The 23,979-nt window shown below is 37.8% G+C and overlaps 5 protein-coding genes across 9 annotated transcripts; 2 read left to right on the top strand and 3 right to left on the bottom strand.

Moving 5' to 3' along the window:
- Positions 1-25: 25 nt before the first annotated feature.
- Positions 26-1,537, bottom strand: LOC108452208 (zinc transporter 2). The gene is made up of 2 exons (XM_017749975.2): positions 650-1,537; positions 26-565 (listed from the first exon to the last, which is right to left on the bottom strand). Exons 1-2 carry the CDS (start codon positions 1,278-1,280, stop codon positions 174-176), a joined length of 1,023 nt encoding a protein of 340 aa, XP_017605464.1. The 5' UTR covers positions 1,281-1,537; the 3' UTR covers positions 26-173.
- Positions 1,538-2,715: 1,178 nt separating this feature from the next.
- Positions 2,716-12,515, top strand: LOC108453012 (pumilio homolog 2-like). Of its 3 annotated transcripts, XR_008283110.1 has the most exons (11): positions 2,879-3,337; positions 3,521-4,193; positions 5,138-6,630; positions 6,704-6,845; positions 6,932-7,039; positions 7,445-7,657; positions 7,765-7,875; positions 8,071-8,265; positions 8,685-8,859; positions 9,113-9,260; positions 12,075-12,515. XR_008283110.1 is itself a non-coding variant. In XM_053028326.1 (10 exons), the coding sequence occupies exons 2-10, from the start codon at positions 3,531-3,533 to the stop codon at positions 9,148-9,150; spliced, it is 3,138 nt and encodes a 1,045-aa protein (XP_052884286.1). In that variant the 5' UTR covers positions 2,716-2,831; positions 3,521-3,530; the 3' UTR covers positions 9,151-9,392. The 3 variants fall into 3 exon arrangements, 2 of the variants coding, with proteins under 2 accessions (XP_052884286.1, XP_052884285.1); XM_053028326.1 differs by lacking the exons at positions 2,879-3,337; positions 12,075-12,515 and adding an exon at positions 2,716-2,831 and having other exon boundaries at positions 9,113-9,392; XM_053028325.1 differs by lacking the exon at positions 12,075-12,515 and having other exon boundaries at positions 2,880-3,337; positions 9,113-9,392.
- LOC108453013 (transcription factor PCL1-like) lies at positions 9,828-12,515 on the top strand. Of its 3 annotated transcripts, none has more exons than XM_053028328.1 (2): positions 9,828-11,252; positions 11,907-12,515. In XM_053028328.1, coding segments are annotated over exons 1-2 (975 nt in total). In that variant the 5' UTR covers positions 9,828-10,278; the 3' UTR covers positions 11,908-12,515. The 3 variants fall into 3 exon arrangements, with proteins under 3 accessions (XP_052884288.1, XP_052884287.1, XP_017606371.1); XM_053028327.1 differs by having other exon boundaries at positions 9,834-11,796; positions 12,075-12,515; XM_017750882.2 differs by having other exon boundaries at positions 10,018-11,252; positions 12,075-12,515.
- A 629-nt stretch (positions 12,516-13,144) lies between these two features.
- Positions 13,145-16,338, bottom strand: LOC108451757 (pentatricopeptide repeat-containing protein At2g03880, mitochondrial-like). The gene is made up of 2 exons (XM_017749411.2): positions 15,934-16,338; positions 13,145-15,853 (listed from the first exon to the last, which is right to left on the bottom strand). Exon 2 carries the CDS (start codon positions 15,833-15,835, stop codon positions 13,571-13,573), a length of 2,265 nt encoding a protein of 754 aa, XP_017604900.1. The 5' UTR covers positions 15,836-15,853; positions 15,934-16,338; the 3' UTR covers positions 13,145-13,570.
- A 253-nt stretch (positions 16,339-16,591) lies between these two features.
- On the bottom strand, positions 16,592-21,258 carry LOC108453641 (protein TOC75-3, chloroplastic-like). The gene is made up of 7 exons (XM_017751869.2): positions 19,853-21,258; positions 18,862-19,083; positions 18,630-18,737; positions 18,310-18,501; positions 17,973-18,221; positions 17,334-17,588; positions 16,592-17,150 (listed from the first exon to the last, which is right to left on the bottom strand). The coding sequence occupies exons 1-7, from the start codon at positions 20,981-20,983 to the stop codon at positions 16,911-16,913; spliced, it is 2,397 nt and encodes a 798-aa protein (XP_017607358.1). The 5' UTR covers positions 20,984-21,258; the 3' UTR covers positions 16,592-16,910.
- Between the last annotated feature and the right edge of the window lie 2,721 nt (positions 21,259-23,979).

Genomic DNA, 23,979 nt, shown 5'->3' with positions numbered 1-23,979 from the left:
GCAGACTTGCAGTCATTGTAAACCATTTTGTTGATGAACAACCTTGTATGTATATTTTTCAATTATTGATATGATAAAGTACATAATAGACTCCAATATAGATAATTCTTGGAATTACATAGGTAGCAATTGATTAAAAAGCAACAAATTTTATACCAACAGGGCTACAATTATCAGTCCCAGATCATAACAACTGCTATAACAGCAACTCCAAGAAGTACAGCAAGAAACTTGAAGGAAGGAGTGTCAATGTAACATTTAGCTTGTGGTTTAAAGCCCTTGGCGATGAGATGATTGATGGCAACATAAATGAAAACCCCACAAGCAAGTCCCATTGAGATTGCGTAAATCCAGTCAGCAACATGACCTTGCGTTGTGGCATCAATGGCGATGCCAATCCCTACACCTATGGGACTAGAAACTGCAAAGGCGAAAGAGTAACCACAGGTTAACAAAAACGGCCGCTTTGGTATCATCCTCAGCAGTGCAATCCCCATAGCAATGGCTGCAAAAATCTTGTGCAGTGAAATTGTCCAAAGATTCCTCCATGCATCTCCCTTAGTACCTTAAAAAAACAAAAACTTATTGAAATAGGTACAGGTAACATCGTTGCTTCTTTGTTGATTGGAAGGTACAGAAATTAACTTACCTGCAACACCAATGGCAATGCCCTCGAAAATTGAGTGAAAACACAAGGCGAGAATAAGGAGTAACGTATCCCCAAAAGACGATGTCTTAAAGAAAACTGGATTATTCGAATCCATTCCCACATCTTTGGAATGCTCGTCATCAGCTGTCCTACCTTCTTCCACTTGCACTTGCACTTGCACCCTAACTTCTCTTTTACTACTCGATGTAACACTAACGATTATGCAATCACCAAGCATGGTGAGAAGATACCCCACCGATGCCAACATGAAGGCGAAAGGGTAGGTTTTGGTTGTGAGATCACCGAAAGTTTCATTAGAATCGCTCAAGAAATGGATCAAGGCGGTGGCCAGGAAAACCCCACCGGCAAACTGTGTGCCTAAGAGGAGGAAACTTTCGTCCCATCGAAAGAAATAAGGGGAGACTCCACCTGCAAAAGTGGTTACTAAAAGAATGATCAAACACCATGTTTTCACCAAGATTAAGCCTTTGTCATGCAAGTTTGTATGGTCGCCGTTGTTCTCGTCGTGATCGTCTCCACCATGACCTTTCGTTATGGAGAACTGCAAGAGAAGAAGAATAATAAACAAGGATGTTGACTTAAATTTTGCGGTGGTGGAAATTATAGCCATGGATATAGAGTTAATGAATATATCTATCCCTTCTAAACGCGGAGAAGAGAAAATTATATATATTAACGATGGATTTGCTGGCCACTTCCGGATTTGCAGTACAGCATTGACTTTCCAAAGATTGTAGTATTGTACTACACAAATTAACGATCAATTTGTTTATCTGGTTTGGCGTCATTTTCAAGCCAATATGTCAATGGCAGCAGTGACTGGATTGGATTCGGGCTAGGCTCCACCACCCCCGACCCTTTTTTCCATGGGTTCGTCTATTAATCTTATCTTCAAACAACTTTTTTACTAGTTCGTGCTGAGAGACAAGATCACCTGGTATTATTTTATTGCAAGCTATTATATATTCTAGTCCAAAAGTCTTGTAGTTTTATTCTCCAGAACATCTTATAAATATCATAGCTGATTCTCAGAGTTTTTTCTTTTACCTAAGCCTGAATTTGTTGGATGTCAAACACATCTGATTAAGCATAGAAAAAAAAGTGTATGCTGTTAGAATATGGAATATGTGACGTGATGAATTAATGTTGTAAGTAAAGACAGATCTTCCATAATCACCACCATAATTCTTTAATTCATGCACTAAGATGGGATAAGGAAATTGATATAAAAGTAGAATAAAGAGTTCTGCTGGATGGAATAAGAAAAGGAAAATAAAGCTACAAATCTATCCAAAAGGAACAAATGACTTAATACACACATATATGGTATATGAGATCATATGGAATTTTTTAGAAGGCTAAGCACGACCAACCTATACCCTCATTTTCATTTCTTAAAGCCCGCGATATATATAGTGAACTTATTGAAGCCCAAAATAACATATCGATCCTATGGGATATTTATAGACAAACCACATAAAATGAACATCACATTAATGCATATGCATATTACTTATTTGACTACCAGAAGAATACAAAGTGGCAGTTTATTGAAGACTTTTTTGTCAAATTGGTCATATCGTCATTTTATTCAGCCAAATCAATCTTTCTCTACATTCAAGAATAAATCGACACCTTGTTTTTCAACTCTCAATTTGTTATTTGAAAAGGTTTTGCTTCTGCTTAGGCCTAACCCAACCTTATTTGGGATTATGGAAAATTTTTTAAACAAGAAATATGTTTTAATCTTTTGCATTTTAGTGCAAATTTGGCTCAAAACTAGCAATTTCCAGATTAAAACAAGAAACGAAGAAAACGTATGATTTGATTGGTATGTTCTTTAAGAGTTTTTGAAGTGGAAAAGTTTCATTAGCTAAAGATTTTGGGGGGGGGGGGGGGAATCTGAAGGAGTTAATGTAATCGGAGGGGAAAAAAAGTAAAAGCTCCATTGTAAAAATAAAAGTAAACAAAATGGTAAATTCTGATATTTAACCAAGACTTTTTTACCTGCACTGAAAATAAAACAATTAAAGATAATTACAGACATAAATGCAAATTTTTATTTTGTTCATCAAATGTCAAAATTTTAAGACAACTTAAAGTGGCATCGAATCTAAAGTGTTGAGGTGTCAGTTACAGATTGCTGTTTCTGGAACACAAGGTAAACAAAAATAAAAATTTTCACCTACATCAGTCAGTTATCATTTGGTCAATTATCCCTTATTTTTAGGAATTATAAACCAGTTATATAATCAATTTCCAGAAATAAAAGAAGGAAAAACATTTTTTCCATGTTACTATCCCACTGTATTTAATCTCAGCTTCCTTTAATTGTAAAAAACCCTAAAAGGGTTCTTGTAAGAACCAATAGCCGCCGCCGGATTTGATCTCAACCGTTAACTCTTTCTCTCTATATTTCACGTTTCTTTTCACTCTTTTCTTTGATCTGAGCTTCAAAAACAAAATTTCCTCCTTTCCGAACTATCCTACTTTATTTTTAATTATTGTTGTTTCTGGTTTTACTTGGAAAACATGGTGTTCTTATCTGTTTTTTGTTGATTAATTTTATGTTGCCAAGCTTGAAGAAATTTTAATTTTTGGGTGCTTTTGATTTCTTAGTTCCGATACATTGGGGAATGAGTTCTTTTTGCTATTTATGAGTTCAAGGTGATTAAAAATTTGACCTTTGACCCTTTTGATAGCTTAAAGTTAGCATCTTTGAAGTTTGTAAATATGGGTTTTAGGTGAATTAGTGTAGAAAAGTTTTGGTTTTCCCGGTTCAATATCTAATTGTTGATTTTGGGTAGTGCTCATTTTTGGGAGTTCTGATAAAGGTTAATGATCAATTAGGAATTTGAGAATGCTATCTGAATTGGGTAGGAGACCAATGTTAGGAAGTGGCGAAGGATCATTTGGGGATGATTTGGAGGCGGAGATGGGGCTATTGCTCCGTGAACAGCGTAGTAAGCAAGACGCTGATGATCTCGAACGAGAGCTGAATTTGTATAGAAGTGGCTCTGCACCTCCTACCGTGGAGGGTTCACTGAGTGCAGTCGGCGGGTTGTTTGGGGGTGGAGCCACTATCGCTGCTGGTACTGCTGCTGGTACTGGGGCTACTGCTTTTTCAGCTTTTGCTGGAGCTAAAAATGGAAATGGTTTTGCATCTGAGGAAGAGCTTAGGTCTGATCCAGCTTATCATTCATACTATTACTCAAATGTGAATCTCAACCCGAGGCTCCCACCTCCTTTGCTTTCCAAGGAGGATTGGAAGTTTGCACAAAGGTTGAAAGGAGGGAGTTCAGTGATAGGGGGGATTGGAGATAGGAGGAAAGTGAATAGGGCTGATAATGGTAGCGGTAGGTCGCTGTTTTCGATGCCACCAGGGTTTGATTCCAGGAAACTAGAGAATGAAATAGAAGCAGAGAAAGTGCATAACTCAGCAAACTGGGGTGGTGATGGACTGATTGGTTTGTCTGGTATAGGACTTGGAAGCAAACAGAAAAGCCTCGCTGAAAATTTTCAGGTTAATCTTAATCATAGTGCCACTTGTTCTAATGTTTATTTATTTATTTATTTCTTTTTGTCTCTGCCTTTTGCTGCTGATAAGTGGTAACAGTTTGCTTATCCAATGGTTCTTGCTTTATGGATTATTTGTAGTGACCTTTTCCCCCTTCATGCTGTAATTTGGCATGTCCTTAGACTACATGCTGCCTTTGGATTGAAAATCTACATAATGACATTTGTGGAGTTTGGAGAGTACTAAGTGCACTATACGGCTTGTCTTTTTCATGTAAATAGCAAATGGCATGAGGAAATTCTACTATTGGTAAAAATTGTGGCCAGCCGCCTTGCTGTTTTTTTTTAGATGCTAATTTTAATTGTTGTTGAAAATTGACTTGTTTGTCTTTTGCTCATAACTGGTTTGCCCATTGATGCTGTTGTATGGACTTCATTAATTTCGTTGGAAATGTGAGTGGAGTTAGAGGTAGTTGACTTCTCGGCTTGTTGAATTGGTGATGATTTGTCTTCTAGTTGAACAAGAATATTTAAGAAGGAAAGTAAATTGGGCAGCAGAAGCCAATAACAGCATCCTTTTTAATTTTGTCTACTTTCTTAAGCCCTGAACAATGGAAGTTATTTCATTAGCATGATTTCTTTAACCGTGTCTAAGTTTCAGCAGTCAATGTGGTTGTTTTTATAGTTCCATGGGTCAATTCTTTTAAGTCCACGGTTAGCATTTATGTTTCGGTTGTCTCAATGTTTGTATTTGCATGTAGTTGTAAAATGATCATATGCATGACATACAATTATTTGTCATTCTTCTATTCCTAAGGTAGCTATATCACCATGTGCTAAACTCATTAGGCATATTTTTTATCAAATTTGCCGCTGGTTCATGAGTAGCTACTCATGAACCATAACTCATAGGCTGCTGCTGCAATGATCTAACATTTAGTATCTTTGCAGGCTGATTTGGGACACTCTACTCCTGTCACAAGAATACCGTCTCGTCCTTCTAGTCGTAATGCTTTTGATGAGAACTGCGAGAATTTTGGTTCTGCTGAATCTGATCTGGCTCATTTGCGCCATGAACTAGCTTCTGTGGATGCTTTAAGGTCAAGTGTGAGTGTTCAAGGTTCATCTGCAGTCCATATCACCGGGCCACCTTCTTCTTACACTTATGCTGCTGCAGTAGGCACTTCCTTGTCTAGGAGTACAACTCCTGATCCCCAACTTGTTGCAAGGGCTCCTAGTCCTTGTTTGACACCAATTGGAGGAGGCAGAGTCGGTAACTCAGACAAAAGAAACTTAAATAGTCCAAGCACGTTTGGTGGTGTCTCATCTGGTGTCAGTGAGTCTGCAGATCTGGTTGTTGCTTTGTCAGGCATGACCCTGTCATCAAATGGTGCACCAGATGAAGATAATAGGTTACCATCCCAGACTGAACAAGATGCTGAAAATAGCCAAAATTATTTGTTCAGTTTGCAAGATGGTCAGAATTATATCAAACAGCAGGCATACTTGAAGAAGTCTGAATCTGGCCATTTAGATATGCCTTTGGCTAAGAATAATAGGCGAGCTGAGTTCCAGAAATCTGCTGCCTCCTCAAACAATTCTTACTTGAAAGGATCTCCTACTTCCACTCTCAATGGCGGAGGCAGCTTACCTGCTCAGTATCAGCATGGTGATGGTGCAAAGTCATCATTTCCAAACTATGGAATAAGTGGTTTCTCTTTAAATCCTGGTTTAGCCTCTATGATGGCTAGCCAACTTGGGACTGGTAATCTGCCAGCTGGATCAACTATACCAGTCCCTGGGATGGACTCAAGAGTGTTTGGGGGAGATTTGGGTTCTGGACAGAACATTTCAAGTGCTGCATCTGAGTCGCTTAATCTGGGGAGAATTGGAAGCCAAATAGCTGGGAATGCTCTGCAGGCACCTTTTGTTGATCCTATGTATCTTCAGTATTTGAGGACATCTGATTATCCTGCAGCACAGCTTCCAGCTTTTAATGATCCCTGTATGGATAGGAACTTCCTAGGTGATTCCTACATGAACTTGCTTGAGCTGCAGAAGGCATACTTCGGGTCTCTGCTATCACCACAGAAATCTCAGTATGGTGTTCCATTGGGAACAAAATCTGGTGGTTCTAATATTCATGGTTTTTATGGAAATTCCACCTTTGGAGCTGGCATGTCATATCCTGGAAGTCCCTTAGCAAATACGTTTATTCCAAACTCTCCAGTTGGACTTGGTAGTCCTATCAGACACACTGACCTGAATATGCGATTTCCTTCTGGGACGAGGAATCTTCCTGGGGGTGTCACGGGAACCTGGCATTTGGATGCAGGATATAACCTGGATGAGAGCTTTGCCTCCTCCCTACTTGAAGAGTTTAAGAGCAATAAAACAAAGTGTTTTGAGCTTTCAGAAATTTCTGGTCATGTTGTTGAGTTCAGGTATTTACTTGACTTAAATCATGTTTTACGTTGCATATTGTTGCCCTGACAATTTTATTCTTCTTATGAATAGTGCGGATCAGTATGGAAGCCGTTTTATTCAGCAAAAACTTGAAACTGCTACACCTGAAGAGAAAAATATGGTTTATGAGGAAATCATGCCTCAAGCTCTTGCTTTGATGACTGATGTGTTTGGTAATTATGTCATTCAAAAGGTATCTGCTTCTTAATCCATTGCACATCTGCTTAGTTGTATAATTTAATTTTTTTAATTTACCAAGTAAATATGTTTCTGCTACAGTTTTTTGAGCATGGACTTCCAGCTCAGAGAAGAGAACTTGCTTGCAAGCTTTTAGGTCATGTTTTATCACTCAGTCTTCAAATGTATGGTTGCCGAGTGATTCAGAAGGTATATGGTTGCTATTCTTCTACACTTCATTTCATAATCATTAAGTTGCATTGTTGAACTTCTCCTGTTGAGTTTTTTCATTCATCAAACTCTTCTCATAATTATTTTGCAGTTTCTTTCTAAATAACATGAGCCCAATTTATAATTGATTAAGTGAAAAAGTTCACATTGGTCGAGCTATGGTTTCCATTTTGTATAAAACTTCTACAAGTCATATATAAATATGTTTGTATCGTGAATATGTGTCAACTATGCTTCAATCATGGTAATTGTGCTTAACTTTGTTATCGCCTTATCTTGGTTGTATATAGATTTCCTAAAAGCACTCATGCTATTTGAATGGTTACAAGAAGAATACTGCCCAGCATTCTGACAATTATGTATATGCTTTGTTTAACATTCAAGGCCATAGAGGTTGTTGATCTGGATCAGAAGATTAACATGGTGCATGAGCTTGATGGTAGTGTTATACGTTGTGTACGAGACCAGAACGGCAACCATGTCATCCAGAAATGTATCGAATGTGTTCCTGAGGAAAACATTCAATTTATAGTCTCAACATTTTTTGATCAAGTTGTGACACTTTCCACTCATCCTTATGGGTGCCGAGTTATACAGGTTCAGGAACATTTTTTCCTTTTGGCTTATATTTTGACCTCTGGAACTGTTCCATGTAAATGAGCAATGTGTTACTGTTCTGTATTATTATTATTATAACTCTGCAGAGAATATTGGAGCACTGCGAGGACCAAAAGACACAGAGTAAGGTTATGGATGAGATTTTAAGATCTGTTAGCCTGTTGGCCCAAGACCAGTATGGCAATTACGTTGTCCAGGTTTGTCATTCTTTTTTGGAATTTATAGTTTGTATATTCTAGGATTAACCTGATCGAGGGTCTTCACTCTTTTGAATTCAGGTCTATTAAAATACTGTCTGCAATATTTGTAGTATATGTTTATGTTTTTACAGGTCTATTAAGCATGTCTATATTATTTGCTGTACTGATTGGCACTTTAACTGACCCCGACAGCATGTGCTGGAGCATGGAAAACCTCATGAACGGTCAATTATCATTAAGGAGCTAGCTGGAAAGATTGTCCAGATGAGTCAGCAGAAGTTTGCATCTAATGTTGTCGAGAAGTGCTTAACTTTTGGTGGCCCTGCTGAACGTCAGTTATTGGTGAATGAAATGCTTGGTTCTACTGATGAGAATGAGCCTCTTCAGGTTTGTCTTTTCTGCCCATATATCATTTGAATAGGAATACCATATGGTTTTAAATCTTTGGAGAAAAGTCATGAACCAAGATGCCTTCATTTGTGTTTTGGTTTGGCTGATTATGGTGATCTTTTTGTTGGTGAGAACATTCATATCGTGATCTGAGTGTGTATTTTGCTTGAGGGATCGATCACCTTTCCTGCATGGTTGGGACTTCTGCTAAAGTTTCTGGAAACTTTAAACTTGTGCTTATCTCATGGATGTTGTCATGTCATATTTTGTGACCAGGATATATATTATAAGTGTATGTATTAAATTGATTGCATTGTGTTCAGGATTTAGCTTTAGTTAATTGTTTCTAGAAATAGTTCCTGTAGAATTCATGTAATCCAATGTCATATTTACTGACAGCTGTTGTTCCATCCCAGGCAATGATGAAGGATCAGTTTGCAAACTACGTTGTACAGAAAGTACTGGAGACTTGTGATGACCAGCAACGCGAGCTGATTCTTTCTCGAATTAAGGTCCATTTAAACGCATTGAAGAAGTACACATATGGGAAGCATATTGTTGCGCGTGTAGAGAAACTTGTTGCTGCTGGAGGTACTAATTCTTTCTTGTCTTTCATGGTCTGTTCACTTATTGCTGTAAATTTCTTATTATAGCAGCTCCAATACGAAAATTTTCAGCACTCTTCCAAAGTTGCCTTCTAGACTCCTTGGTTACTGCAAAACTTAAACATTCCCCATTCGTGTTGATCAACAAGAATTTATTCCTTGCTGTCGTAACTTTTTCTTTCATCTTCTTTTCTCTGTACATCGAAGTCTTCTAATACAGGATTTTGCATTATTTTCAGAGAGGAGAATTGCTGCTCAGTCTGTGCACCCTTCTTAAATCGGTGTAGGAAAGAAACATGTTTGTACAGCTAACAGAATCTATGTGAAGCTTTCCCTTCTTCCCCCCGTATGTAGGGCCATGGTTCTTCTACCTATCTTCTTAGACAGGTAAGTAAGAACTGTATGAAAATAAAGGTGTTGCTTGCCTTGTACCAGGAAAAAGAACTGTACATTGTGTAGCTTAAGGGTTTATACATAGAAATGGAGCCAAAGCTGAGAGTTTCAGCTGTTGAAATACAACTGATGATGCCCCTGCCCCCCGGCCAGAGTAAATTAAAGATTTTATACGAGTTTCTTAAAAGGTGTAAAAATTTTCTAAAATGGTAATGTAGTTTATATGAATATAACGTGACTGTACAAAATCTTGGCATGTTGTGAAGAGCTCTTTATGTTCAATGACATTTACCCTTTCTTTTATTTTATACTGCCATTCTTTCTTTTATCCCAAGTTATGATCGACATTTGTTTGTCTTCAAGTTGTAGACCCTGTTACTCTCGTATACATCCTATGTTATCACCATTGGATTGTTCGTCGTTTTCCATCCAACAGTCCACAGGCTTCCACGATGTTCCTCCCATATGCATATCCATGTCTCTCTCCAAATACGTTCCACCAAGATTTTCTTCTCCCCTTGGTTAGTCGGATTAAAAATAAAGAACGAATGGCAAAACCGTATTCCCCAAAACATCCTTGAAACTGCAACTACTTTGCTTACTTGGCCACTTCTCTTCCAATCCAACCATGTCCATTTCGGTAATAAAAGACAGACGATCCGGCGTCACCGACTTAATTGGTACCACCCACAAATCACTTGCGTGTCAGAATTTAATTGGAGGATCCTGATTTTGATACTTATTAGGATGTAGATCCTTCATATTTAGCAGATCAAATATATCTGGCTAAGTCGTCCACGTTGGCACTACCGCTAGACTAATCTGGAAAGATATTGCACTTTTTTATCTCTCTCCTTTCCCCCTTTTTTTTTTTCTTCCCTGACAAACAGCCCTCATTTTAGCACAAAATATCTTCTGCTTTCACCCTCCTTTCTGTTCTAAATAACACCCGAAAAATTGTTCCAAAAATTTTAAAAATCTCTAATTTTAAGGTCAAAAGCTGAAAATAAGTATGGGAGGAGAAGTGAAGATTGGTGTATTTGAAGCTAACGGCCGAGACGATGAAGCCATCGCAACAGCCACAGACGCCGTCGTTGACGAAGAGGATGATGTTAACGAAAGAGTTCTTGAATGGGAGATGGGATTGCCTAACTCCGATGATTTAACTCCGTTATCTCAATTGTTAGTACCACCGGAGCTCGCCTCCGTTTTCAGCATCTCTCCGGAGCCTCGTCGGACCGCTCTTGACGTTAACCGTGCTTCTCAGGATACCCTCTCCTCCCTCCGCTCCACCGGAGCCCACTCTTCCACTACTAATAACAATAACAACAACAACAATAATAACAATTTCCGTTCTTTTGATGATCCGATGGTAGTTGAATCGGAAGGGGACGGCTCGGGTTCGGGTTCCGGGTCGGACCCGAAGAAAATGAGGATGATGGAGATTGCAGAGGAGGCGGATTCAGCGGTTAGGACGGCGGAGAATTCGGACGACCCATCAGGGAAGACAGTGAAACGACAGCGTTTGGTGTGGACACCGCAACTGCATAAGAGATTCGTGGATGTGGTGGCCCATTTAGGGATAAAAAACGCGGTTCCCAAAACAATCATGCAGTTAATGAACGTAGAAGGCTTGACCCGCGAGAACGTGGCCAGTCATTTGCAAAAATATCGTCTTTACTTGAAAAGAATGCAAGGATTAAGCAACGAAGGCCCATCAGCTTCCGATCAGCTGTTTGCATCAACGCCGGTGCCGCAGAGTATGCATGCGAATGGAGCCGGCGTCGGAGGAGGAGGAGGAATTGGTGTCGGTGGTGGTAGCGTGAATAGTAATGGGCATGTCGGAATGACTCTACCGATGGCTTATGGGGCATCAATGATTCCAATGCCGATGCCGATGTATGGACCTGTTCATCAAGGAGGAAATCATCATCCTCAGAATGGATACGAAGCCAATTCGTATGGGATGATGCAGCAGAGAGATTGGTCAGTAGTGTCGTATCCCCATCATATAGCTCCCCGTGAAAAGTTAAATTAGTTCTATTTTTGTTCCAAGTTCAGTCCTTTTCTTTTATATCATTTTTATAATATGAATTTTCATCCTCTTCGAAGTCAAGTAATCTTGCGATATACCCTGATATATGATACTGTTCGTTCCCAAACTTGACTGGTTTATTTTCCCTGAAACGAAATGGAAAGAGATATATGATTTAAAGCAGAACAGAATTAAGAAGCAATAATTTCGCATTTGCACTCGAATAGAAGAAAGGAATCACTTTTGTTTTTAGGTTACAGTAAGTAGGGTGTAGTGTTTAGTTGGTAAAGTCTAGAATCTCGACTTGCGTGATAGTTTGACCCCCTCCTGTTTGTATCGAAGCTTGTCTTTGCCTCAGCACCGTCTTTGAGCCTCTCTTTTTTCTCCCCTGTTAGCGTAGCCGGATTGGTTCAATAACTTTAGTTGGTTTGTTTCAGGTTCCTCTTTGACTATACTGGTGGTAAAACCATAAACATCCCCTGTATCTTAGTAAATGTGCGGAGCTCTTTTTTATTGTTTCTTTCTTTCTCTCTTTCTTATGTTTTCAGAATTTTGATTAAACCGTTGCATTTATAAAATCAATCATGGATTTTATTCTTTTGTAGATTCAGAAAACTTTTGATCTGCTTGGTGTTCAGTCACTATTCATAGATTTATGAAAACATACAAAAGTTACGAGTTGTGTGGACTTATTGGGCATGGATCGCATAGATTTACTTTGGGCAAGTTCCCGTTTCTTTGTTAATATTCCTATTTTGGGGAATTTGTGGCAGGAGGTTGTGTTTATCCAGTTATACAGCTTGGTGCCAAACAAGGATAGCGGAAGGAGCACATGTTGATCCGCCGCTTTTGCTGGAGTAGAAATGCCACATGAGGAATTTCTGCCAGTGGTCACTCCAACCTCCAACTTGTGTTTCTACCCAAACTTTTAGCAATGAAGAATTTAACAAATCGAGCTTGGGTACTTTATACCATTGTTTTATGTAGTTTTGTTGGTTTGAGATTTCAGCTACTTTATTCCCGAGATGATAGTATGTGTACCTTTGGACTTATCCACAGTTCAAAGTTTCTTGGTTCATTGGAGTGTCTGCACATCCTCAGGCATTTTATATGGTCCCCTCCACACATATGGATGATGGATACTCGATATCCTGAATAACTTTATTCTACCTTTTTTATGGGTATGATTGAGAATCCCCAAGTTTCATATGGAACTTAGTTTGTGGCAATATCAAGCTTTTTCAAGTAAATGTAGCAACTGGATGCAAGTTGTACAAAGCAGATTACAAACAGAGCAACTCAACTGAAATAAAATGCACTTAAAGAAACCAGTAGAAGCATTGACTTCGCGCTCTGCTTTAGCTTCCAATCATACCTTAACATGTGAATGGAAGGCATGGATGAGTTGTATGCACGAAGCCAAACAGGTGATAAGGGAGGCAAGCGAGCTTGAGAAAACCATAATATAGAGCACTAGGAAGACCAGCCACCGTCAGTACAATATGTGACGTTCACATGCTTTACTAGAGCACGAGGGACACCGACGGTAGACGTTTGTTTTCAGAATTTTATCCAACAGTTTATGGGCATCTGATGTTCTGCCAAACCGCTAAAAAGTTAAGAACTTTGGAGGCAAACTAAATCAAAGGGGCCAACCCATCGATGATCAGGTGCAGCTGGGTTAGTCTTCATGATTTTACCATTCGATCAGGGGCGAATTTAGGGGCTGATAAGAGCCCCGATCCCCCTAAAATAAAATAAAAATCATTTTAGCTTTTTTAAATTTTTAAAATTTTTACTTAATAAAGGTAAAATTTTACTTTGACTCTCTAAAATGATAAAATTTTGATTTAACTCTTTAAAAATTATATTTTTATGATAGTAAAAATTACAATTTAATTTCCAGCCCTCTAAATAAATTTTCTGAGTTTGTTCTTGATATTCAGCCTATGTTTCTATACGTAGGTTCCGAACAAATGCTTTGCCGTCAATATCCTGTAAAGACGGTAAAAGGGCAGATGCGTTCTAAGGGTTTAACCATGTAGCCCCTAATCCACTTGGGTAATACAATCTCAAACGTTAAAATTAAACAAAAAATGATCGGACAATCATATACATTACTTATACTTCGACATGAAGTGGGACCTATTACGTACTACGCAGAATCTAATTGATATGAGCCGCTTGAACTTTGATAATAGCACTGACTTGGATGAACTGGAGTAGAAGCATACAACGAAGCAATGACAATGCACTGAGAACGTTTCCATTACCAGTAGTCTCCACATGAACAGCCACCTTTATTAAAGTGATGAAACCTATAATTGTCGCTTAATATTATAACTCTGTCTGTAATCATAGATGCAAACTTCATAAACATATGACAATCAGTGCAAACTCTGAGGTTCTTGAAAATTCGAACTGGCTTCCCTGCTGCCAAGCTTATAAGGCCAAAGCAAACTGCAAGTTTTTCACTGTGGTATAAACAAAAATCTTCCTTCACCTGCAGTGAATCTGCGTTAGTAGAATATGCAGTGCCTTTTATTAGCATCATTATTTGCTTCAACTTATCGTATATTTTTTCAGATTCGGGGTGTGTTCTATCACGCGAAAAGAATTTGTGTATCTTGTTGTTCACTTCTATCCAGCTGCATCCTGGTTCTTTTGTAATCTCCTTCAGTTTCATCAGCTCTCTCTGGTTTTCTGCGTTTTCCAGTAGTCCTGCTTCAGTATACATATTTGAGAGGGTAACATACACGGTTGCATCATTTGGGTCTATAGCTAGTATGTGCTTTGCAGCAAATTCCGCAATTCGTAGATTGTTGTGGCACCGGCAAGCAGCAAGTAGAGGTCTCCATATTGAAGATGTAGGCTTGATGGGAGTGTTGTTTATGAAATCTAGTGCCTTCTCTATTTGTCCAGATCTACCCAATAAGTCCACCATGCAACTATAATGTGCTTCTTCTGGTGAGACACCAAATTCATTTATCATTGATTGGAAAATTTCTAGGCCATCTTGGGTTTTGCCAGAGTGGCTACATGCTGAAAGAACAGCAAGGAAAGTAGAACCTGTTGGTCTAAATCCTTTCATAATCATCCTTCTAAATAGTGATATAGCCCTTCTTGGATTGCCATTCTTCGAGTAAGCTTTGATCACTGAGTTCCATGATACAACATCTGGTGCTGAAATACGACTGAATACTTTCTCCGCATCTTCTACACTCCCACATCTAGTATAAGCTTCTATCAATGAGCTTCCGACATGTGTGTTCTTGTCAAAGTTAGCTTTGACTACCTGAGCATGTATCTGCTGGCAACTCATGAATGATGGCAAGGAAGCACAAGCTCTCAGAATGGGGGAAAAGGTAAACTCATCACATGCTGCATCTTTTCGTACCAGTTCACTAAAAGCATCCAAAGCTTCATTGGCTTTCCCATTCTGAACTAACCCTTTGATTAGTGCATTTCTTGATACTTTAGAGGTCAAATTTCCCATCTCTTTGAACTGTTTTTCAGCATCATCTGTTTCTCTGAGCTCAGAGTACATATCTATGAGTGCGGTCCCTACAAATTCACCTAAAGCCATCCCCTTTTTAATAACTAAAGCATGAAGTAAACGGCAGTAATCAATATTCTTCATATTTCCACAAGATGCAAGGGCAATTGTAAATGTGTATTCATTTGGTTCAATCCCACTCTCCCTCATCAAGCAGAACAACCTCATAGCTTTCTCAAAACCCTCATGTTGGTACAATCCATTAATGATTGCAGTCCACGAAACAATATTCCTTTGCGGAAGCCGTTCAAACAGTGATTCAGCATCCGCCATCGTCTCGCACTTGCAATACATTGTCAAAAGTGCATTACTCACAGCTGTTTCTGATAAATACTGCATCTTCACAACTTGGGCATGAAGCTGTTTTCCTTCTTCAATAGCCGAAAGGATTCCACAAATTGCTAGCATACTTGAGTATGTATAAGAATTAGGCCTGTTACCCCAGCTTTCATAATTCATGAACACCCTAAAAGCTTCTTCAAATAATCCACAATTAGCATAACCAGAAATCAAACAATTACATGAAGCAACATCTAGACGAGGCATCTGATTAAATACCATAACTGCACTATCTATGTCTCCACATTTAGCATACATATCAATAAGGCTGGTATTTACAAACTCATCCCCATCAAGTCCAGTCTTTGCAATCAGACCATGGTAAGTCCTTCCAAATTCTAAACATCCTTCACCACCACAAAACTTTAGAACGCTAATCAAATGACTAATGTCCAAATCATTTCTAGCATAATCACCATTTTCCCCAGTTCCAGTTTCACGAATATATGCTGACACACCAGTACCAGTTCTTTCAGGCATTCGAGCAAATACCCTGCATTCATTCTTTAACGGAACTTGTTCTCTTAATATGCATGTTGCTGGAAAGTTACATCTTTGAAGCAAGGTTTGATCTTTAACAGAACCAGAAAAGGACAAAGAGAAGGGTTTATACAGACAAATCTTAGAAATCGACGCCATGGCCGGCGTTCTTGGTCCCTAGTACAAAAGAACTATCTTTTTAGGACTTAAAAATATGGATAATTGAGTGCTTTGGTATTTTGGGTTTTATTCCTTACCGTCTAAGGAGACATTAGACAACCTTAGTGAACCGTTGATATAAGCTATTACAAGCCATGGACCACCTTCCACCATCACTTCAGTTTTTCTTTTTTGGTTCAAGCCATTCACTTCTCTTACAAACCAAAGCAAGAGCACTTTGCATCCAAAGATCACGGTTTATATGTTTTGCCATCAGTTGCTACGAGTTGAGCTTATTTCTGTTATTCTTGGATACGGATAAACTTCATTTAAAAGAAAAAAGTCGATTCGTTTATATTAAAAAAAAGAAAAATGGATTGTCAATTTTTTTTTAACTGGACTTGACTTTGATTCGATTTATGTAGTGTCTTGACGAGAAAAGCCAAAAAGCTTGGGAGAGGAAATTATCACATGAAGCCAAAAAGCTTGGGAGAGGAAATTATCACATGATGTTATCGTGTTTTGCAGTACCAATATATGATTAAAAATTTTGGTTCACTGTAAATTATGTGGATTACAAATTCATACGTCTTTGATCCTCTGATCAAATATCAAGAATGAACAGTCCTGCTTAACTAGTTGAATTCAGCCTTGGCAAGCTATTGAAGAGGAATTTCTGAAGAAACAGCTCAGCATAGATGAAGTAGTAGAAGCAAATAACAGAAAGGTAAAGCAATTCGATAAAACAGGGAGCGGTTTTCTGGGCCAACTTGTGACTTGCTTATTACTTGAGAAGATATTCAAGATCACAAATTCAAATCAAATACACAAGGGGATCGAGACAAAACTTAGTCCATGACAGCACACCATGGACAAGTTCTACTGAGTTTGCTTTTGGAAGATATATACATATAATAGGTAAAGGGGGCTTCGGGAATTATGGGAAGTGTTACTCACAAACCAACAATTTCCTTGTGATCTAAAACTAGAAATTATTATTTCAAACAAGAAAGCCGATTAAATGGTATACCTAGTTCCCTGCATCTCATTGCAAAATTTGACCCTAAATCTCATATTAATGTCTTTCTCCGAATCTGAAGAAGACTGCACCAGTTCCGGTGTTATGGTCAACAGCATACTCAGCTCGAACTTGACCTAGCTTGACTCCAACACCATATGATGAACCATGGCCCATTCGCCTGTATACCTCTGTTGGGTTCCCCTTTACATCCTTTGAACTTCCTAGATCATTCCCATGCTCTGCAAATGCATAAACATGTGTATTTCTCACTGGTATTCTGATCTCGGCTCCAAGCTGCAGGTAACATCAGGAAAGGGATTTCAGATAAATACAGTCATTTCATGTGATGTAAATAGTTAACTAGCTCCCCCACGGTTCTTTTGTTATCAGAATCCTCCCCTTCAGCTCACATTTTCCCATGAAAAACACTGGATCAAGACATCAAAAGATAAAGAAGAGATTAGGAAAGCATTATACCTCAAGAATGTTTCTGGCTGCACCTAATTCACCCATGTTATAACCTCTCACAGAATAGGGGCCCCCAAGAGTAAAAGCATCATAACTTGGAAGGTCGCCCACACAGCCTCCATAATGGCCATGAAGGACTAGAACAGGTGGTGGGGGTTTATCAGCACCTTCTTCCACTTGCTTTAGTTGGAGAAATCTAGTAAGTGTTAATTGGTGGCGGTTAAAGAATGGAAACTTACTGCCAATACCAAGTCCTTGATCCACCTGCATTGAGTAAATAAATGCCAGCAATAAGCTTGGAAGCAAAATTTTAAGCAAAGATGAAAGTAGATTTTGAATAGACGACTTTTGTAGGTAATAGGTCACTTCTGAGATAAATTTGAGCAATTTCAAAATGCCAATATCCAACAACCAGAAAACTGGGGCAATTATGCTTATTCCATAAGGAATCGCTATAATGCTAAAATGTTGTTACCTGTCTAAGAATAAATCTGATATATTAAGGTCCATTTACCAACATGTTTCAAGGAAATGTGTTATACTATCAAAGCTGTCACCTCATTCCCAACATTGAAAAATATCAGCCAAGAGAGACGAGAGACTACCTAGTTCACTCAAAAGATTTACAATATAAATATATGGGCTAACCTGGAACACATTCCTTTCACCAACTATAGCTCCATTTATGAACTTAGTATTATCACGTGTGATATTTGCCTGTAGAAATGCCATTCTATCAACACCAGTACCACTGAGGGTAGTAGGAGGTCCATCTGCACTGATGCCACCACTTGGCAGCACCCTTTGACCATTTGAGGCAATATGACTGCTTTCATCTCGCATTGTTATCTCTTCCATCACAAGTCCATAAGTGAATTTACTTTGACGGGTGAAATTCTGCGAGAGTCAGATTGAGTACAACTGATTCAATGGTACATATAATCCAAAAATCACTTCTGGAACTGTTATTGATATAGCAGATTACCTCGGTAATGTTAGCTTTAACACCAGCTCTGTCAACCCATATTGGTGGGACTTCATCAACTCCAGGGCCACCAGTGAAAACTGGGCTCAGTTTCCTGCTGTTGAAGCAGCTTGCACGAAGGGTCCGGTTGCGTGGATTATAAACACTATCTAAATAAGGATGCACATATTCTAGCTTGAAAGCAAGATCATCCTGAAAAAAGAAAAGAATAAGCGGAACACCCTAGGATGAAAATTTTCCACTAATCACAGGTGAACTACTCAATTAAAAAAACCTCAACCTAGAGAGAGAGGACAACATGAATATTCAGGAGAAATCACCTGAGGATTAAAAAAGTTGCTGGTGGTTAATGAACCAAGAATGGATCTGTTAAGACCTTTGAGATTTCGGTGCTCAAAAGAGACAGTTCCACCAGGTTGAAGTGAAGCCTGAACAGAAAACGAAAGCATAGTATGCAAACAACTTAAGTCAGAGCTTTTTAGTTTAAGCCACAATAGCTTATCATCTATGTGTGGAATCACAGAGTAAAAAAATATAACTAGAATCGCATACCAATGTGGGATGACCCCCACGTCCAGGTACAATACTCCACTCTGTACTGACTTCAGCTGATTTTTGATCCAGCTCTTTGAGCTTTATCTCAACAATGATGCCTCCCTCATTCTTCTCGTCAGGTCGTGGGTTCACTTCGATATTTGAAAACAAAGCAAGTGAGTTAACGTTCCTCAGGGCTTGTTTCCCAGCTTCAATATTAAAGACGTTGCCTTGTCGAAGCTGTAATCAAAAGCACAGACATAAATCAACAATTAATCACCTTCAACAGTGAAAATTTAAAAGAGGAACCAAGAATACAATATTTCAGGCACTGAATAAGCAGGCATATTTAGCAACTCTATAACTGAAGGTATAAACTAGCAATCCATCCACAGGAGTGCGAAACTGAACACTCCAATCAACAAAAGATCGCTCATTACTAGTTGAAATGAAGACACATATCTTATCAGCAAATCTATAGTTTCAGAGAGCCTATTCATGAGCAGCAAAGCCAGTGCTTTACTTGTTATTCACATAATTCTTATCCCCCCTCCCAATCCAATTGCATGCACTTGAATTGGATGGGACCAACGAAATCGAGCGCTAACCCCCATTTCTTATTGAATTAACCGATCAACCTCCTGTCGAAGATTTATTTTGTATTAGATAATTTTGGAAAAAAAAATTGACATATTTCACTTTATTATGAAAATAAATCCTAGCGCGTCTACATTTGATCTGCTATTTTCTGTTCAGCTATATCAAGTTTTCTTCTCTGATTTTTGGCAGCTTCTGAATATAGAAAAAAATTTAAATATATGCTTCTAGAATTATATAATTGAAGAGCAAAGATCAAACCTAATACAACTAGCATTGAAGGTAAAAAACCATAACAACTATCAGAGTGCAAAATGTGACCCTTCAATAGTTTCTTAGTGGCTCAGAAACTACCCTTAAAACATTCAAAACAGGAAGAAAATAAAAACCAAGCAATAGCCATCAACTCTACCTGTCTAGGCAACTCTCTCCTGACAACAGGAAGCTGGGTGTTCCCTTCAACAACATTCCCAAGCTTATCCTGGAATTGAATCACAAGCTGTGTAATATCCCCTTCCACAACCTCACAAACCACTTCCTTAGTATTCAGGTTCCCAAAGTTGACAACCTGAGCACAAGCATACCCTTCATCATGGTACCATTTCTGAACCCTATCCCTTATCTTCTGCAACAACCTAGCGCTCACTTTCCCCTGGTCCCTCAACATCTGCAACACTTCTTTATGCACTTGCATCGGCAACAGACAAGGCCTAGCTCTCTCAATCCTTCTCTTATAGTCCTTCTCTTGGCTCTTATAATACTCCAATTTCTCCTTATCTGTCATATCAGGGTCCATTTCAATAGGCTTGGATTGAGCCATTAGCCCCACATTTATACACCTAAACCTATCAGCTGATTGCCAAGTGCTTTCTGTAAAAGAAATGGTTAATCCCAAGGTTCCATCTGGGTTAGTATTGCCTTCCACATCAACTTTCTCGAACATTCCACAAGTTGCTAAAGTTTCAAGCTCTTTTTGTAATTGGGTTTTTGTGTAGATCCCTCCTGGTCTCAACGAAACCATTTCAAAGAACGAATCTTCAGTTCCAACCGTGGTCCATCGCCGTCGGTCGAAGAATGAAATATCTGAAAGCTTGTACTTTTTGAACCCGCTGAGCTTGTTAAGTTGAACTACTATGTTGGCTGGTAATCCATGAGAATCCCATTCTTGGGATTGGTTATTATCGTCCGCAATTGCCGGCGAAGGCGCAAAGAACTTTTCCCAAAAGTTGCCGCTGCTTCCATCACCGCCACCAGAATCACCACCTCCACCTCCTCCACCGCCGGTTCCGCCAAAATTGTATCCCCCGCCGCCTACACTGAGAAGGGTGGAAATGGGAGTGATGCGGATAAAGAGAGTGGCAGCGGAAGAGGAGGCAAGCGCGAGAGGTCTGAAGAGGGAAGTGGGCTTCTGGGGTTCAGGGTTTCGAGAAGGGAGGAGACATTTAAGGTTGGTGGGGCGTGGGGAAGCGCAGGAGGAAGAAGCAGGCCATTGCCGGCGGATGGAAGAGGGAAGGAGATGGGATTGGGCAGCGAAAGAATGCATTTCGTTTTCAAGTTTTTTTTATGGGTTTGAGGAGTAAATAAAGGAAACACTGTGAGCTTGAACCAATTTCTTTGCTTTCGGAAACAGGCTTTAGGAGAGTGGGTGAGAGTGGCTAAAGACTGAAAGGGAGTCGTTCATTGCAGTACTAAGCTTCGTTATGAATCATGGTTGAACCCTTGGGTTCATTCAGATTGGGCGACATCTACAATGTCTCCAGTTGTGGCAACACGGCACGATTTAGTTTTAGTTTACATTTAACCGCGGATTTCAATGTAATTAGACACAAAACTTTGATAGGTTTAGTTTACATTTACCAGCATGTTAGACCCGTTGGGCCAACCAATAAAAATTGAGGATTGAATTATTTCATCATAAATTATAAAAATAGTCATTTTATTTGTTTTAAATTATATTTTAATGATTTATGTTTAAAATATTATATTTTAGTTATTTATATTGTATTTTGTTATAAAATAATTACTCTCTTGTTAAACTCTATTACTTATCTATCGACAGTCCTATATGATAGTTCAAATTAAATTTATTTAATTAAAAACATATTTTTATCTCAGCAAATGGACATCCAAATTGGCATCTAAAACTTATTTGGACTATTATATAGGATTGCTGTTAAGGAAGAAACGGAGTTTAATAGTAGAGTAACCGCTTCGTAACAAAATGATAATATAAGTGACTAAAACGTAACATTTCAAATATAAGTGACTAAAATGAAATCTGAGGCAAATAAAAGTGATTATTTTTGTAGTTTACCCAATTGATATATAATTTTTTAATATTTTTATTTTATAAATTCTTTATTATTTATTTAAGTATCGTTAAAACGATCTAATCATGGATTCCATTTTTAAAGCATTGATGTTATTCGTTAATTTTTTTTTCTTTTAGATAGATTTTTATTGATCCATTTTAAGGTTTAAAATATAACCTTCCATTGAACAGTGACGAATCAATTTTACGATTAAAAATACAATTTCCCATTGAACTGTGGCCAACTGTCAAATCAATATATTTGCACACAAACAAATTTCAGTTTCAATTTCATATCTATAATCCTTTCTCATATTTATTGGTGTGTGGGATAGAAAGTAACTTATCAGAAATTAATGAAGGGTTTTAAGGCTTGTATCAAAATAACTTTCTTTTAAGATTCTTTTTCTCCTTACTTATATTATGGTATATAAAAGAGTTATTACAAATGAACCTTGATGATACAATGAAACCTTTGGCCGTCTACGCTTTGCATTGACGAAAACAATTCATTGAACATTGAACGGAGTATAGAAAGAATATTAATTTTTATAAAAAAATTTGTAGTATTTTTTTTATAAACCAATTTAGAAATATAAAATATGATAGGATAATGGAAAAAAAAAAAACTTTGTTTCTAAGCTTTTGGGTGTGTCATACAAATATAATTTTCTTCCTATTTATAAAAAGTCTCATGTCTCTTCATAAGATTAAAACTAGTTAATTATCCAAATGAATTGTAACACCCCCTACCCGTATTCGTCGTTGGAACAGAGTACGAGGCATTACCGAGGAGTACAAAACACTTACAGATAATTTAAATATATTTTCATAACAACTTGTCTCGATTTCATACTATTTCATATTTAAGCTTTACTCACCAAAGTATTTGAAATATCATCTTTATGTGTAACACCCCCTAACCCCAAACCGTTATCGGAACGAGGTTATGAGGCATTACTGGACATATCAGACAACTTACGAATAATTTGCAATTGATATAACTTTCATAGTATAATATAATAATTAAGTCCCTATCTTGAACTCTCGAAGTTCAAACACGTATTAAAAGTAGAACGGGACTTGTTCGAGTATTCCAATTTTTTTTTTATAAAAATTTCGGCAGCATTTCTGCTTATTTTTACCTAAACCTCCTGCAAATTCAAACCAAAACAACCAACACCAATATTTCACATTCATATAACTATTATTTATATCATTAACAAAATTTTAACTTAATAACTATCATAGCATCATTCAAAATTGATTAAAAACTTCATTCATTTAACAACTTAATGTTCAGGTATCAAAATATCATGTACTTTCCTTACTATTTCATTTAACCATCTAAATTTTATAATTCATCCTTCACTACCCAAAGTAATATACATATTCAAGTGACTAAACAACACCTATGTACATGCCACTTTACCCAAAAGAAAAATATACATCACCAAGTTTGTGTTGGAGTCGGGATTGTTCTGGATGCTAAACCGGGACACTTGACTTCTACTAACCTGTGCACGGAAACAATCGTACGCTGAGTATGGATATACTCAGTGGTATTACTATAAATCAAATTATATCAACAATAGTAAAAACATAAATATTAAAATACCTAACAATTAATGTCATATGTACTAATTCATAAATCAATGTATTTTCTCAAATTTAAATTTATATCACTTATGAATATACATTTCATACTTTTCTCTTATTATCACAATTCCAATTTCAATTCGTAATTCTTCTCATTTCAATGCCTCAAATTCACATTTCAAATTTTCACCCTATTAACGTAACTCGGACTTTGGCGGATACACGGATCCAACCAAACACACCAATATGGCACCCAGTGCCTCATCGGATAGTTCGAAGTAATAGTTGACACCCAGTGTCTTATCGGCCTAGCCGAAGTAAAGTTGGTACAGTAACGACCCGAATTTTACCGTTACCGAAAAAGTGTATTTTCGGGTCTCCGTTTCTGAAAAATGGATTCGTAAATATTTATTAAAAATATTTACGAAGTCAATTGAGTGGTTAATTAGAGTTTAATTAAGTAAATTTAGTTTAATTAAGAGTAATTAGGAAAAATGACTAAATTGAATAAAGGATGAAAGTTGAATTGTAGATTAAAAGAAAATGAAGAGAACCAAAATGACAATTATGCCATTTGTCCTAAGTGAGGCGGCATAAACATAAAAATCTGAGATTTTTATGTGTTAAAA

The sequence above is a fragment of the Gossypium arboreum genome, chromosome 5 (assembly GCF_025698485.1).
Source record: "Gossypium arboreum isolate Shixiya-1 chromosome 5, ASM2569848v2, whole genome shotgun sequence".
NCBI lineage: Eukaryota > Viridiplantae > Streptophyta > Magnoliopsida > Malvales > Malvaceae > Gossypium > Gossypium arboreum.
This window is presented reverse-complemented; position numbering and strand designations above follow the sequence as displayed.